General features: G+C 37.5%; 1 protein-coding gene and 1 pseudogene across 2 annotated transcripts; one reads left to right on the top strand and one right to left on the bottom strand.

Moving 5' to 3' along the window:
* The first annotated feature begins 717 nt into the window (after window positions 1-717).
* Window positions 718-1,504, top strand: LOC137713915 (dirigent protein). Its single transcript, XM_068453270.2, has one exon. It carries the CDS (start codon window positions 780-782, stop codon window positions 1,359-1,361), a length of 582 nt encoding a protein of 193 aa, XP_068309371.1. The 5' UTR covers window positions 718-779; the 3' UTR covers window positions 1,362-1,504.
* Window positions 1,505-8,020: 6,516 nt separating this feature from the next.
* On the bottom strand, window positions 8,021-12,395 carry LOC137713871 (uncharacterized; annotated as a pseudogene). The gene is made up of 8 exons (XR_015955518.1): window positions 12,350-12,395; window positions 11,652-11,795; window positions 11,330-11,388; window positions 9,804-9,879; window positions 9,675-9,718; window positions 9,174-9,341; window positions 8,438-9,039; window positions 8,021-8,355 (listed from the first exon to the last, which is right to left on the bottom strand). The product of XR_015955518.1 is annotated as an uncharacterized LOC137713871 (transcript).
* Between the last annotated feature and the right edge of the window lie 5,198 nt (window positions 12,396-17,593).

Genomic DNA, 17,593 nt, shown 5'->3' on the forward strand with positions numbered 1-17,593 from the left:
AATGACGAATTCGATAGAAAATTAGGTTACCAATTGTATGGCTTAGCCGAACTTTCATTCCCCTTAGTGTAAAATATATTGTTGTACTATAAATATAAATTTAAAAAAAAAAATCTATGGTTCCCATTTACAGAAGGCCTTTTATTTTAATAAATTATTAATAAAAGTCATAAAATTATTTATCATTGTTCTTTAGTTTCTAATTTTCTACCTTATCATTTAACGGTGTTATAAAATGACATTAACATTTAACGTGTGGATTGTAGAAAGTGACACTATAAGTTTACAGTCCATAATAATGGTAAGATTAGTTAATAACACATAATGACTTTATTAATTATTGTAACAAGGTTGGTGTTTATGTTATGAACAACATATTACATGTCTAAGAGAAATTGTTATGTATATTTTTAAAAGAAAAAAAAAATAGTAACGTAGACTAACACTTAATTGAAAGCTTTTGGTGACAGCACATTGCACCGTCCCTTTAATGCACGGGTTGAATAACCTTTTTGCAACTGAATCCCACTGGTCCCAAAACCCAAGCTGTGCACCAATGATGATGACAATCGTAGAACTGAAGCTATCAAGTTTAAAGAGTAAAATCTCATAGCAAGATAGCTAGAATGTCTTTCAAGCCAAGTTTTTCCTAATACTTTGTTTAAATCATCAATTAATTTAACATTTCCAAACTCCTATAAAATATGATTGGAGAATGCCAACTCAATTCATTCCTCAAATCACAAAATCCACTTGCATGCTTCTCATTGGTCTCAAAAATGGAACCAAAAACGAGCCTAGTTTCAGCTCTCTTCCTCTTCTTCCTTCTCTATGGAACATTGGCTTCCCCGACCTTGAAACCCAGTTTGAAGCCTCGTCCTCCTCCTCACCACCCTTGCAGACACCTAGTTTTCTACTTCCATGACATTATCTACAACGGAAAAAATTCGAAAAACGCCACTGCAACCATTGTAGGTTCACCGGCTTGGGGCAACAAGACCATTTTGGCAGGACAAAACCATTTTGGTGACCTAGTTGTGTTTGATGACCCAATAACTCTGGACAACAATTTGCACTCAACCCCAGTTGGTCGTGCCCAAGGCTTCTACATTTACGACAAGAAGGAAATCTTCACTGCATGGCTTGGCTTTTCCTTTGTGTTCAACTCCACCCAACACAAAGGGAGCATCAATTTTGCTGGGGCTGACCCATTGATGAACAAGACTAGGGACATATCGGTCATTGGCGGGACAGGTGATTTCTTCATGGCTAGAGGGATTGCTACTTTGATGACTGATGCATTTGAGGGTGAAGTTTACTTTCGTCTCCGAGTTGACATTAAGTTGTATGAGTGTTGGTAAATTTTTTGTAGCTATTTTGCATGCATGGCATGGCATATTTTCATTTTCGTTCGTTTGGTCTTGACCCAAGCTGTGTTTGTCAAAATAGTGATGTTTTGTATCCATCCAAGGAAGAAATATAATTCATTTGGTTTCGTGATTAAGTACAACTTTTATCTTCAAATTTATATTTTTGGTTTGAATTCGTAGTCAATATGGATGAATTCAACAATTTGTTATAAATTGAAATCTATTAATCTATTTTGGTTAAGGTGTTTCTAGTGACTACTATTTACACTACAGAATTTTTCTATTTTGGTTAAGGCAAATTAACATCTTTGATACATGACTAGATACATATGAGTTCTTAATGTATCGAAATTTTCAGAAAGTTGTGTTAATATTTTGGAAATTAATTTTCTGAAATTGTTGAGTGTCAATGTCTAAAAAGTGATGTTTTGTATCCATCCAAGAAAGAAATAGAATTCATTTGGCTTCATGATTAAGTACAATTTTTATTTATAATTTTATGTTTTGGTTCGAATTCGTATTCAATATGAACAAATTCAACAATTTATTATAAATTGAAATCTATTATTCTATTTTGGTTAAGGTGTTTCCAATGAATACTTTTTACACTACATAATTTTTCTATTTTGGTTAAGGCAAGTTAACATCTTCGATACATGGCTAGGTATGAGCTCTTAATGTATCAAAAATTTCTAAAAGTTGTGATAATATTTTGGAAATTTTCTGAAATTGTTGAGAGTCAATGTCTAAAAGAGAACTATCATGCAACAGAGAGGAACAAAGAGAGTGAGAAAGGAATAACAAGGCTACAAGGAGAGAGTAAGAAAGGAACAAGGAGAAGGTAAGTCACCATTTCAAAGGCTTATGCCAAATCTGAGTGAAAGGTGATTGTCTATGATCGATGCTGGTTAATGTGTTCGTTATTGTGAGTAGTTTGTTGCTTGTAGTTGTAATACTTTTATTATTCTTGACATAAAGTGCATACGGACACAGTCACACAGCCAACCAATGAGTTGGTAGAAGAGCAGGTGATTGCAGACAGGACTGGACTCTGAAACCTTCACTCTTGACAAAGCTGGGACTACATAACTAAACGAAAGTAATATTTGTTTATTCTGGAGGTGCCTTGTTAGCAAGACTTAATACCATCATGATGTTTCATTTTGACAAGGAGGTTCGTCAAGCGCATAACATAAGCCAAAATTCTGAGTGCCTTTTTTTTTTTTTTTTTTTTTTTTTTAAGTCGGAAACTAAATTCTGATCGCCTTAGGAGGCACCAAAACCTACCAGTTTCACACCCTCCGTAAGAAGTTTGAATTCGATTAATCTCCGCTTCTACAACCATCAAGAGGTGGTGCAGTGGTCGGAGATGAATTACAGACATGTATTCCACACGGCACATCTTGGATTCAATTCATGACGCTAATGAATAGTACGATGGTGGCCAGAGGGAGGTTGAAATGCCTCTGTGAGTCTTCCCGATCCCCGAAAGGATGTACTGCCATGGCGAAGCCACCAGCTCATCCTCTTTTTGAAAAGAAAAAAAAAAATTAATCACCTTCTACGAGGATCGTGCACAGATTAGAGATCGCAATTCCAACCAAATACAAAATCCCCAATAAAGCAATCATTCGGAACATAATTACGTTAACAAAATTCATTTTAAACAACCAAAACAAGATTTCACTTTAATTTCTTTGTTCTTCTAAATTTGTATTTTAAGCTATGTTGCACTTTCCCTAGTTGACCACGTTAGAACGAACTTTTAAACGAATAAATGGTCCCAAAGTATGCCTGGTGACCCCAATGATTATGTTAGTCTTAGAAATGAAGTAACAAAAAGAAAAAAATACAGCCAGTTTCATACTATATACCCTTCCCATCTGGTCAGTTTTTAAGACTAGTTTGAAAGCCAAGTTATACACTATTTAGTGAAAGATCAAAACAAAAACAATTAAGATTTGTAGCACAAGTAAACTGTTGTTATCTTCCTAAATTATCACGTAGCTTCCAATTTGCTCCCAAAATAAATTTTTTAACCAATATATTTCCCAAACTACATAAAACTGCTCAATTCACTCCTTGCCGTTAAATTCTTGATTTCCATCCAAATCACTATGTCATGCAGCAAGACTAAATAATAACAATGACTAAAACATTAAGAAATAAAGAAAAGCCCAAAATGGATTCATATATCTCTCTTTCAATTTTAGCTCATTTTTCACTATACTCTTTGGAACTCAACTTTGGTCTTATTTTGTTTATTGGAACTTACTTTGCACCTCAAAACTTAATTTTTTTTGGGACGTATGAAACTTAAATTTTAAGTCACTTTACCACATTCCATTAATTCCGTAAAAAATCTGTTAATTCTTTGACCTGGCATGATTGGGACCTACTTATTGCACTTGTTGTTGCCAAATCATGGCAATGTGCACAAAATAATATTTAAAAAAGAATCCCTGCGGCATAAGATTGATGGAAGGAACATTTATTTTACAAGATTGATGAAAAGAGTACCTCACAACGTCGACGTCCGTCTCAAGAGAATATTGGCGATCTTTGATCCCCTGAGGCATATGAAATGATACTCCTCTTAAAAGGTGGGATGTACTGTGTTCCGTTGAATGCAGCAGCTCGTAGTACATTTAAAGGTCCGAAATCAACAGAGTAAGCCTTCTGGAAACTGTCCAGGATTGCTATCATTGTGACATTTGCCGATTTCCTCTCTGCTTCATATTTATTCAACAACAATTCCTGCATAAGAGTAGAGATACGTCGTCAAATGATTCGATTCAACCAACTAATTTTGATAAAAGCTAAAAGAAAATTTACATACATCAGTAATGTCTGTTCCCACTGCAATTCCCTCACAAATGATTCTTGATAGAGCAAATGCGTCTCCAAACCCCAAATTAACCCCTTGCCCAGCCAAAGGGTGAACGGTATGTGCTGCATCGCCGATTAGCAAGACTTAATACCATCATGATGTTTCATTTTGACTGAGGAGGTTCGTCAAGTGGATAACGTAAGCCAAAATTCTGAGTGCATTAGGAGGCACCAAAACCTACCAGTTTCACACCCTCCATAAGAAGTTTAAATTCAATTAATCACCTTCTACAACTACTATGGGATGGCTCAGTGGTTGGAAATGAATTACAGACTTGTATTTCACACAGCACGTCCTGAGTTCGATTCCTGATGCTAGTGAATCGCAAGATGGTGGCCAGGGGAGACTAAAATGTCTATGTGAGTCTTCCTGACCCCAGAAGGATGGATGGCTATAGCGAAACCACCAGCTAGTCCTCTTTCTAAAATGAAAAAAAAGAGGGTAAATTACATAAAACTACCTCAACTATTAGGCCAGTCAGAGTTTTATACCCCATCTTTAAAACATTTCAATGTCATACCTCATCTTACGAATTTGTTATAATTTCATACCTTCCGTCAGTTTATCTATCAATTCTTTCGTTAAATAGTGACGTGACTTGAGATGGGGCACACTCCCTATTATAAAATTAATTAAATATTAAAAACTAAAAAAATAAAATCATTTATTTTTTATTTTTTTGCATGAGGGACCCACCCCTTATCCCCCTCACCCTTCTTCCCTGCTCCCGTCTTCCCCCAACCCAAAACCAGAACCACCCCAAACCCAGATCTCACCCGTGCCAACATTTCCCCTCTACCCTCCCCGGCCACTCATCCCACTCCCCCACTCTTCTCCTCTCCCCAAAAACAAACAAATTTTGAAACAAAAAAAACCCAAAATTTTTTTTGCAAGTGATCGATTCCGCCAATTCTCTCCCTACTCTTCTCTTCTCTTCTCTTCTGGCCAATTCAGCCGTCGCTTTCCCCCCCCCCCCCCCGGACGCCCTGCGGCACGTCAACGTTGCTCCCCACTTCCTCTCCCGAACCCCAAACCAAAACCCAGAAAAACCCAATCGAACCCGCTCTCCTTCGACCCCAAAACCCAAGCACAATTGCCTCCCGTCCCTTAAGCCAAAACCCACAAACCCTTGAGCAAAGCTCGAAGCTTTCTCCGAAACAGGCGAATTCGAAATTTAGGGTTAGGGTTTGGGTGGAATTGGGGTATTTTGTTTGAAATTGGTTAGAAGGATTAATTTGGTGAGGGTGATGGGTGTGTAGGAGGAGGGGGAGGGGGAGGGGGAGGAGCGCCATGGGAGGGAGGTGGAGATGGAGGAAGAGAAGGCGGCAGGGGCTTCTGGTTTCGGCGTTAAAGGAAGGTTGGGGGAACATGGGTGGATGGGGAGGAAAGGATGAGGGGGATAAGGGGTGGGTGTTCCATGCAAAAATAATAATAATAATAATTTAAATGATTTTATTGTTTTAGTTTTTAATATTTAATTAATTTTTTTAATAGAGAGTGTGCCATGTTTCAAGCCACGTCACTATTTAATGGAAGAATTGACAGACAAATTAACGGAAGGTATGAAATTGTAACAAACTCGTAAGATAAGGTATGACATTGAAATGTTTTAAAGATGAAGTATTAAACTGTGACTGACCCAATAATTAAGGTAGTTTTATGTAATTTACCCAATAAAAAAATAATCACCTTCTATAGGGATCGTGCACATATTAGAGATCGCTAAGTCCTACCAAATACAAAATCCCCCCATACAGCAAGCTTTTGGAACATAATTATGTTAACAAAATTCACTTTAAACATCCAAAACAAAATTCACTTCATTTTTTGTTCTCCTATATTTATATTTTAAGCCATGTTGCACTTCCCTAGTAAATCACGTTAGTAGAACTTTTTAACGAATAAATGGTCCCAAATTATGCCTGGTGGCCCCAAATGATTATGTTAGTCTTAGAAATGAAGTGACAATAAGGAAAAAAATACAGCCAGTTTCATATTATATACCTTCCCATCTGGTCAGTCTTTAAGATTGGTTTGCAAGCCAAGTTATACACTATTTTAGTGAAATATCAAAACAAAAACAATTAAGACTGGTAGCTCGAGTAAACTGTTGTTATCTTCCAAAATTATTAAGTAGCTTCCAATTTGCTCCTTGAATTAATTTTTTTAGCCAATATACTCCACGAACTACATAAAATTAGCCAATTCACATTTTACTGTTAAGTTCTCAATTTTCCATCCAAATAACTAGTCATGTAGCAATACTAAATAATAACAATGACAAAACATTAAAAAATAAAGAAAAGTCCAAAATGCGTTCATCTATCTCTCTTAATTTTGGCTTATTTTTCATTATGTTCTTTTCAATTGTGATCTCACTTTGCTTATTAGAACTTACTTTGCACCTTGAAACTTGGTTTTTTCCTTCTTTTTTGGGGCGTGTGAAACTTAAATTTTGAGTCACTTTACTACATTCCATCAATTCCGTAAAAAAATCTGCTAATTCTTTGACCTAGCATGATTGGGGCCTAATTATTGCCCTTGTTGCCAAATCATGGCAATATGTGCAAAATGATATTTAAAACACAATTAGGATCAACGAACAAATATTTTTACTCTTTTGAGCGCATAGATTAATTAAAAGTGATGTGGAAGCCCTTTAATCATCTAATGACATGGAGGCTGATGTGGCACTATAACTAATTAAGAAAAAAGAAATCCAAAAGAAGAACATACAAAGCATTGCCCTTGCATTTAGTTAACTTGGCTGCTAGCAATGGTTTTGTTAAATTATGGAGTTGCACATGACCCACTGAAAAATAATTTTCCCATAAGAACAACCCTTTTCCTTGTCTTGAAGACCTATCTTGGACGGTATTAACATTGAGGAGATCTTCCAGGAGGGCACAGAAAATGATGTAGAACGGCTTGTAGAGACGTTCATGGAACAGCTTAACAAACTCATGCATGCTTCTAATAAAAGCGCTTACGAGTACAACAAACAGGCATTTACTCTCGTCAACATTGTAATTACTTCAAAGTGTACGATTTTCAGTGAAAATAAGTAGGGCTTTTTTAACTACCTAGCTCCCTAAAACTTACTCTAAGGGTACCCTTAGAGTAAAATTCAAATTTTAAATTTTAAACCTACTCCAACTTGCTTCAACTCTTAAGCCAAATATAAGTTTTAACCCAGAACTCTTTTTTGGAAAAAATTTAGCCAAAATTTCCACCGGGTTAGTGGGTTGGCCCACCATATGTGTATTATTTTTTAGTTTTATATTTATAAATTTAGTAAATCTAAAGACTAAAATCTCATATGATCAAATCTAATAGTAAAGAAAAAGATCTAATAATCTAAATTTAAATCCAACAGCTAAAATAATTAAAAACAAAATCTTTCATATGTTTCTTATTCATGGTGTCGTTAAGTGATTTTTTAATATTTATCGGAATCTAAATATTTTTTAGGTCAAAATGTTCATAAAATTAAATTAGAATAGTCTTCATAAGTTCCTTTTTTTTTTTTTTAAGTCTACTTTAAGGATCCTAAATTCATTCTTTAAGGATCTCGGACTAGAAATTTAACCCAAAATAGTTGAAGTAGAAAACAATGTTTATGGGTTAAAACCTAAATTTTCTAGGTTAAAAGTTTTAACCCAAGGGTTCGAGATGCCTAAGGTTTTCGGATGTTGCTCATCTTAATAATATCGTTTCATTTCTTCTTCCCGAAAATTGCAGATCTCATGCAGAAAAAGGATGGAAGAATGCATCCACACGAAACGGGATCCAGAATCCTGCGGCGTAAGATTGATGAAGGGAGCATTTATTCTTTTACAAGATTGATGAAAAGAGTATCTCACAATGTCCACGTCCATCTCATGAGAAAATTGGCAATCTTTGATCCCCTGAAGCATATGAAATGATACTCCTCTTAAGGGGTGGAATGTACCGTGCTCCGTTGAATGCAGCAGCCCGTAGTACATTTAAAGGTCCGAAATCAACAGAGTAAGCCTTCTGGAAACCGTCCAGGATTGCCATCATTGTAACATTTGCCGATTTCCTCTCAGCTTCATATTTCTTCAACAACAATACCTGCATACGATTAGACATACGTCGCCAAATGATTCAATTCAACCAACTAATTTTGATAAAAGCTAAAAGAAAATTCACCTACATCAGTAATGTCTGTTCCCACTGCAATTCCCTCACAAATGATTCTTGATAGAGCAAATGCGTCTCCAAACCCCAAATTAACCCCTTGCCCAGCCAAGGGCTGACGGTAGTGCTGCATCGCCAATTAGAACCACATGCCTTGATGCGTAGTTGTTGGCATGCATCAAAGACAAAGGAAACACCATTCTTTCAGATGCCAACTTCAACGCTTTTGGTGGAACTTTGAAGTAGTCATTGGCTGATAAATTCATGTCTGTTTTAAACCAAGAAAATATGCTTCCACCTCCCGAGGTGCTTGACTTAGTTAGGATGAGGGCCAAATCCATAATCCAAAGCATAATTGACATGTTTCAAAAATTCATCCTCAGCCTTTAACTTGCAGTCAGTTGCTTCGTTCGGGTTCATGGTCCAAACAATGTTACTGAAATTATCACCTATTGGCAAAAGTGCAATTGGCCCAGCAGGTAGAAAGCATTGCCATGCAAATCGGTTTTCTACACTATGTTCAACAGTACAAATGATTGCGTTCTGCGAGTAGTTCCATCCAGTTGTCTTAAATCCTGCCAACTCTCTAACACGTGACTTGGATCCATCAGCTCCCACCTGCAGTAAGACAATGTGACTTGATGCCAATCCAGAATTTACGAATGATATTATTTGCCATTACGACTAGACATTCTGTCATCTTATTATCATTTAAAGGGAAATAGAATTCTTCAAATGCAACTGAAAATTACCACCAACTTTGCATATAGACTGTTGCTGTCAATTAGATCAAGCTTCGCTAAGTTCCCCTGCTCATTCAATCCAGATGATGTGCTTTCCATCCCCATGGATAAGTTTCTTGGCTGTATTATCATTGTAGGCAATCTGGAAGGGTAAACAGTCTTCTGGAAATCTGTATTCTGTTAAAGTTTAACCTTATTAGCAGTAGAAAGTATCAAGACTTGCATGCAACGCATGAAAACAACACACATGCCATTTATCAAAAACATGAGAGGGAGTTAAGAAAATAAAGGATGATGGTTTAGAGATACTTTTACCAAGAAAAGAAATGCCAGGAAATGATATCTTCAAGGAAAATGGATAGATAATAATAAATATGAGAACTCAACCACCAAAAATAAAAAGACAAAAGAACAACATGAACTAAGAAATTACACGAGTGATTACAGGTTTTGTTTATAAATTGTAATAAAATAAACTAAAAAATTGACCCTTCAGCTTTTGCTAAATACCTGCATACATGACAATAGGGAACTGTGCAGTACTTTATTCTCCACTACACACCCGATCATAAATCAAAATCAGCATCAGATCGTACTAGTAATGCAAATAAAAGAATTGCCAAGAAAAAAAAAATTCACCTACTTACCCTAGAGAATCTTTATGTACATCTCTTGCATCGTATCTTGTATACCCTAAGCCAGTATAGTCCCAAACCTACACAAGATCATAGAAGAATAGACAAGTCTCTCAATAAATTCAACCTCCAGGAATCATCCATCATATTGTGTCAGCTGGATGGAAATATTTAACGAACACTGCAATTTATTTAAGGAAGAAACAAATAACAAAGTAAAAGTAGGGTTCTTCGGTCACAATGAGAGTAAGATACAGCAGAACAGAGTTGGCAGATAATATATATTCACTATAAAAGGCCATTAAGAGTCAAACTATTGATGTAAAAACAAAAAGAGAAGTTCAGGACAAAAACTTATTTGAAAAACATCAAATCAGTCAAGCTTGTAAATAATGAGGAACCTTCTATAAAATTTATCAAATTATATACAGCATATCTATCAATTCACGAGGTTTTGGTCCGATACAATAAGAACTGCTTGCTTATGTCATGATATGAGATAAAAGTTAGGAATCCACTTAAGTCAAGCTTGTAAATAATGAGGAACCTTCTATAAAATTTATCAAATTATATACAGCATATCTTTCAAATTACCACACCTTTCACTATTGAAGCACAATTTCTCTCAAAGTAGGCTATCCCCCTTTTAGTTGACAAGACCAAATTGGCTGTGAGAGAAATTGTTAAGTACATAATGATTAGTAACTGATGCACAAACCATGAGTAGTTACTGTGGCCCCATTTCTAAACCCCTAATCATTGGTCAAGTCGTATTATTTCAACAAAATATGCTCATCAGCACAATATCTCATCTATCAGTTTCTGTTGCCCATTATTCCGTGTCAATGATCAGACAATAGAGTTTGCAATGGAACTAAAACAAACAAGTCTGGTCTGAGACCATCTACCAATTTCTTTCTCCTGATCAACTACAATAAAGATGTGTAAATTAATGAAAAAGTATTAAAGGAAGCTAATGACAGAAAACTGAACAATTTGATATGCATACGAGTGGTTTTGATGAGGACATCAACAAGAAGTTTTTAAGGTTTATCGGTGGAAGAGATAAAAAGAGAAAGACAATCCAATTACTTTTAGGACTGGATTAAAACTTTTGGAGCAGGATTTTATTATTATTTTCCTAGTTTTTTTTTTTTTTTTTTTTTTTTTTTTTTTTTTTATAAGTTTCCCGTTTCTAGATGGATTTGGTTAATTTCCTATTCTATTTTGGATAAGCATATCTTTCCTAGAATAAGTTTATTTTCCAAATTTCAATTCTTGGTGCGAGGCCAAAACAGGTGTGAGACCCTTTATTGTTGTTTTAATCTAAGTTTTCTTTGTTTTCACTTCCGCTATACATTCTATATTCCGCTGCCCAATTCTGTCCGACATTAGGTTTGAGACCATGATTTTTCAGCAGTGAAAGGATTAGTGATTTTAATCAAATCTGAAAAATACAGTAAGTCAACAAGGGAACACAAACAAAATGGGAATTACTAAATTGCTATGAAATTTGGAAAAGTCAGTCACCTGCATTTGATCAAAATACGCATGCCTGTTCTGTTCCACATATTTCCAAGCACCAATATCTGCAAAGTACAACTGTTGTTATTGAAAGTCCAGAACAAGTTTAAACTTGTTTCCAACTTCGCAAGAAGGAAGTGCAGTCCTAACTTGGTTAGAAACTTAGAATGAAAATAGACAAGCATCTCAGTAAATTCCTACAAATGGGGGATACTAGATACATTGACACAGGGCTCTTATTTGTGCTCTCTTAACATGATTGCTAGGGGTGAACATGAGAAACTGATGTTGATACATACAGAAACAACAAATTTATCGAGTTCAATACCTTTGAAGAGAGATATGGTTGCAGATGTTACTGTACTGACCCTTGGATCAGGAGGGTCTTCTTTCTTGATGCTAAGTCCATTTGATACCGCAGGATTGCTGTCAATGATGGAAACTTTCAAGTGCTTTGTCAATGGCATTTTTGCTAAAGCAGCACAACAACAAGACAACAGATTGAAAGTTTTGGTGTGTCAGCCAGAATGTGCTACATAACAAGCTAATTCAACAAAAACTTCTGTTACTAAAGATAAATTTATTACTTTATTAGTTCTTGGATTTAGCTCGAGAAACAAAAAGCACAACATATCAAACTAATTTCACAAATTTTCTTCCAATCTCTTCTGACCTGAACCAAAGCTAAGTAATACTAACTGTTTGAATGATAACGTTCTAGAGTACACGCTACGGTGCTCAACCTAATAACTTTTTGTTCCCAATTCACAAAGTCACTCATGAAAAAGTTACTTGTATATCTGCTGTAAATGCAACAATCTACATTCCATAAATCATGCTAAACCTAAGAAACACATGATAAATAAGTCAATGCAACGATAACTAATAAGAACTGGCGAATTTTAATATAAAACCACAAAAGCGGGAATAATGTCAGGTGAAGGAACTAACAAGGACTGGGACATCATGTCTACCTGTTAATCTACACAATGAAGGTAACTAGAGTCTAAAACAAACACCACTTACCCAAGGAACAAGCAAGGGCCATGCCAACCATCCCTCCTCCAACAATAGCAATGTCGTAGGGATCGCATTTATTCAAAATATTCGGCCTCTCCACATGATCCTGTGGAGGATTTGAAAAGGAACCATCAAATTCAATAATGGAAAAACATTACTATTCTTGCAAGTTACTGCACATTACTGGGTAAATACCAAATATATTGAGTGACAAAAAAACACTTATTTCGGGTTCGATAAATTTCCAGTAAAAGAAAACCCATGTATTAAAATGTGAATAACATGTAATGGGTGAAGATTCAAGAGCCTTACATTCTGGGTTGGGCACCATTGGAACTGGAAACTTTTGCAACTGCGTCTGTACACAAAGTCCTTTGTGAAAGCTTCAATCTTTTGATACTTTCAGCAAGAGTTCTGATGATGATTAATCTGTGTCATTTGAAATAATCACAATTAGACTAAATTTGAACCTTAATCTGCACAGCCGAATAGCAAATTAGCAAAAACGGAAGGCAAAAAGCGTGAAAATGTGGCAAATTTGGGAGCGAACGGATGCTGGGGCATATAATGATTGGAACGGTGTCGTTTTGAAAGCAAAGCGTACCTGTTCATTGTCGAATTGCAGGAGCTTCCACTGGTGCAGACTTCAGAGAGAGAGCGACTGAGTTGGAGAGGCGATGCTTCGTTTTGGGAGTAGGATTCTCTATCTCTCTTTTTTCCCTCCCTCCTATTTGAACGCTCACCATCACGTTTTAGTCACGTTAAATCTTATATTAATTTTTTATACCAAAATAAAGACAAAATAAGGGAATGTGAGAGAAATGAATGGAAAAAAGAAGTGAGAGAATCCTAATCTTTAGTTTTGTTTCTTTTGGCTCAAACAAGCTGTTAAAGAATATTGTCTTTGATGACTTATATTTTGCTTACCAATGCTGCAATGGCAGCATGGTTTATATACAGTTTGCATATACACGCATGCAATAAACAACAATAAAGGTGGCAGAAACTAAACAACAATAAAGGCGTCAAAAGCCATGTGATTGTCTGGCTGGGAGTATTCCTTCTGTTGTCCAGGTTGTACAGCAGCTAGTGGGATTATTAGTGGACAGCATGGGATTATTAGTGGACAGCATTAGCTTCATCATCCCCCTGCAAGCTCATGAGCGGACGACGAACGAGCTTGGACTTTAAGAAATGAAAACGATCAGCAGATAAGCCCTTGGTGAATATGTCTGCAATCTGAAAAGTAGTAGACACATGATAGACATTTAATGACTTTGCCACTACAAGCTCACGCACAAAATGATAATCCACAGCAACATGTTTTGTTCGAGCATGGAACACGGGATTAGATGCCAATGCAATGGAGCTTGTGTTATCACACCAAATTAAAGGAGTCGAAATACGGATGCAAAGCTCCTGCAGCAGTTGTTGGATCCAAACAAGTTCAGTTGCCGTGATGGCCAACTGCCGATATTCGGATTCGGTACTTGAACGAGCAACTGTGCGTTGCTTTTTGGAGCTCCAAGATATTAAATTTGGACCAAAATATATGCAAAAACCACCAGTGGAGCGTCTAGTGTCTGGATCCCCGGCATAGTCCGAGTCTGAAAATCCGACCAAATCAGTACTACCGCGACTAAACTGAAGCCCGTCCTCAGGTGTGCCTTTTAAGTAACGAAGGATACGTTTTACTGTAATCCAATGAACTGAGGTGGGCTGGTGCATATGCTGACATACCTGATTTACTGCATACGTGATGTCAGGTCTGGTGATGGTTAAGTATTGCAGAGCGCCGACCACACTGCGGTAGCTGGTAGGATTAGGCAAGGGAACACCATCAAGAGAATGAAGTGGGGAGCTAGATTGAGCTGGAGTAGCACAAGGCTTGGCGTCCAACATATCTACACGCTGCAACAAATCGAGAACATATTTTGTCTGCTTTAGATGTAACCCATCAGCTCCACGAGTTGCTTCAAGACCCAAGAAAAAATGGAGGGGTCCCAAATCTTTCATAGAAAAACTCTGACCAAGTGCATGGATAAGGGAGTCAACATGAGAGCATTGATTGCCTGTGATAAGGATGTCGTCAACATAGATTAGAAGAATCAAATATACTCCATGATTATTAAAAATGAAGAGAGAATGATCTGCTTGTGATGCCACAAAACCCAAATCAAGAAGATATTCAGAAAAGCGATGAAACCATGCTCTTGGGGCTTGTTTCAAGCCATATAAGGACTTGCGTAAACGACAAACATGATGAGGATACTCGGGGTCTTCAAAACCACGTGGTTGTTTCATGAAAACTTCTTCAGAGAGATTCCCGTGCAAAAACGCATTTTGGACATCAAGTTGGCGTATAGGCCAATTATAAGAAACTGCAAGGGCAAGAACCAGACGAATGGTGACATGCTTAACCACCGGACTAAACGTCTCCGTGTAATCAACACCCATCGTTTGATGAAATCCATTGGCAACAAGACGAGCTTTATATCGCTCCACTGTACCGTCAGATTTCTGCTTTGTGCGATAGACCCACTTGCAAGGAAGAACATGAGTAGCAGTTGAAGAAGGTACCAACTCCCATGTACCAGCAGCTTTCAAGGCCTTAAACTCCAATGTCATTGCATCACGCCAATGAGATAATTGATTTGCCTCGCGAAACGAGGTTGGTTCAGAATCAGGAGCTTGTAATGATGTCAATAAAGCATATTTGGGGTTTGGTTTTCGAATGCCAGATTTAGACCAAGTGAGCATGGGATGGGGAGCAGAAGCGGAGGAAGGTGGAGGAGCCTCATTAATGGAAATCAAACTGTCAGAGCTATCAGGAGCAGGTTGAGAATGAGGTGGCGAGGAAAGTGAAGGTGTAGACAATGGTGAACTCGAGGAAGGTTGCAAGGGGAAGAGAGGTGCTGCACTAGAAGAGGATGTTAGAGTATGAGGAATAGAAATATGAGATGATGAAGGTACCTGAGGGAGAGGTGGTAAGGGAGAAGGAGTGATAACCACGGGAGAGTAAGCTTCTGACGGCAAGACTAAGGAGAATTGTGTAGGGTTGTCGAATGGAAAAGTTTCCTCATCAAAAACCACATGACGTGACAAATAAACTCGTCCATTTGACATATCATAACAGCGATAGCCCTGATGATGAAGTGAGTAACCAATGAAAACACATTTTTTTGAACGAAATTCCAATTTATTTTTATTATAAGGGCGTAAATAGGGAAAGCAAGCACAACCGAAAACACGAAGACATAAATAAGAGGGCTTGCGACTATACAATTTTTCATAAGGCGAAATATAATTCAATTGGCGTGCTGGAAGACGGTTAATTAAATAAATTGAGGTGTTGAAAGCATCCACCCAAAAAGAAGAAGGCATTTTAGCAGTGGCAAGTAAAGTAAGACCCATGTCAACAATATGGCGTTGTTTCCGTTCAGCAGCACCATTTTGTTCAGGAGTATGAGGGCATGTTAACCGGTGCTCAATACCATTATTAATTAAAAATTGTTGAAATTCCTTACTCATAAATTCACCCCCGCCATCAGTTTGGAAAGATTTTATCTTATAAACAGTATGGATAGATAGAAGATTTTCAACAAGCAATTTAAATTTTTGAAAATAAGAAAAAGCTTCATGTTTAAATCTCATAGGAAATATCCAAGTATAACGAGAGTAATCATCAAGAAATATTATAAAATACTTGGAACCCTTAACAGAGACAATTGGTGAAGTCCAAACATCACAATGAATCAATTGAAGAGGACAAACTGAAACTGATGGAGACAAAGCAAATGGTAATTTAGTGCTTTTGCCCAATGGGCAAGTAGGGCAAAAACTAGGGAACTTAGAATCCTTAATAGGAATAGAGGACATAATTTTTTTTAAAATTGCAGGAGATGGATGACCGAAACGCTGATGCCACATAAATGAAGAGGTTCGTTGTCCAAATAATGCCACGTTCTTGAAAGGAAACTTCGACAAACCCACACGAAACGGATACAATCCATTCTCACTCTTGCCGTGGAAAAGCGTCTTCCCCGTGGATAGATCCTTCACAAAGAAATCAGTAGGAGTGAAAATGAAGTAGCAATAATTATCACAACAAAAGCGATGAACGCTCAGTAGATTAGCAGAAGCAGAAGGACAATGCAACACAGAATTTAAAGGAAATTGAGACACGAAACCGGAACCAATATGCTTTATAGACAAACCTGCACCATTACCAACCGCGACTTGGTCTTGGCCAATATATTCTGTGGAGAGGCTCAAATTAGCTAAATCATTGGTGATGTGTGACGATGCGCCACTGTCGGTTTACCATGTAGGGGACCGTGCATTAACCACAGGAGAGGCAGCCATCATAGCATGAGATTGTGGATAGCGGCCTTCGGAAAAATGAGACTTGAAACAATTTGCGGTAGAATGACGATGATCACCACAATAGTTACAAATATTAGAGGAAGATGGAGCATCCGCAGCATGGTTGGGAAGATAGGAAGAGCGACGAAGACCAGCATTTGGTGTAGGAAGAAGTCCTCGATTCTGAAACGAGCCACGACCGGATCCACCATGAAACAAACCACTGTTTGAACCACCACGACAGCCAACAAAAGGATTACCAGCACCGCGACCTTGAAAAAAGCCACGACCTTGAAAACCACCACGACGGAATGAGGATGTACGACCATTTCCTCGGTGAAGTGTGGTTCCACGACCAGGATTGGGAGTGGAGCCAGAAGGGGCAAAGAGAGCTGTAGTGGTGTGATCAGGACTGAAAGTAGGGCTATAGTCGTCCATACGGCTTTCAGCGCTCAAGAGCAAAGCAACCATATCGTCAAGACTCATAGGATTTTCTCTTGCTTGAACCGAAGTAACTATACTTTCGAAAGCAGGACCAACACCATTCAAAATCAGCTTCATAAGATCATCGTCATCAACAGGTTTTCCCGCAAGAGCCAATTGATCAGCAAAGTTAGTTAATTTATCAACATAGTCTGTGATGGACATGTTACCTCTTTTAGTGGACTGCATTTGGTGCTTAAGTTGAAGAATACGGGTGCGAGATTGAGAAGCAAAACGTGTTTTCAGAGTATCCCAAGCAGCTCGGGATGTGTCACAGGTTGCGACGATGGAAAGCACATTGGGTGTCAAAGTTGAGTTAATCCAACTCAACAATTGTTGGTCCTGTCGCTGCCAAGTTACGTACTCGGAATTGAGAGTAGTAGTATTCTCAAGAAACTTGGT

The sequence above is a fragment of the Pyrus communis genome, chromosome 14, assembly GCF_041283825.1.
Source record: "Pyrus communis isolate YQ-2024b chromosome 14, ASM4128382v1, whole genome shotgun sequence".
NCBI lineage: Eukaryota > Viridiplantae > Streptophyta > Magnoliopsida > Rosales > Rosaceae > Pyrus > Pyrus communis.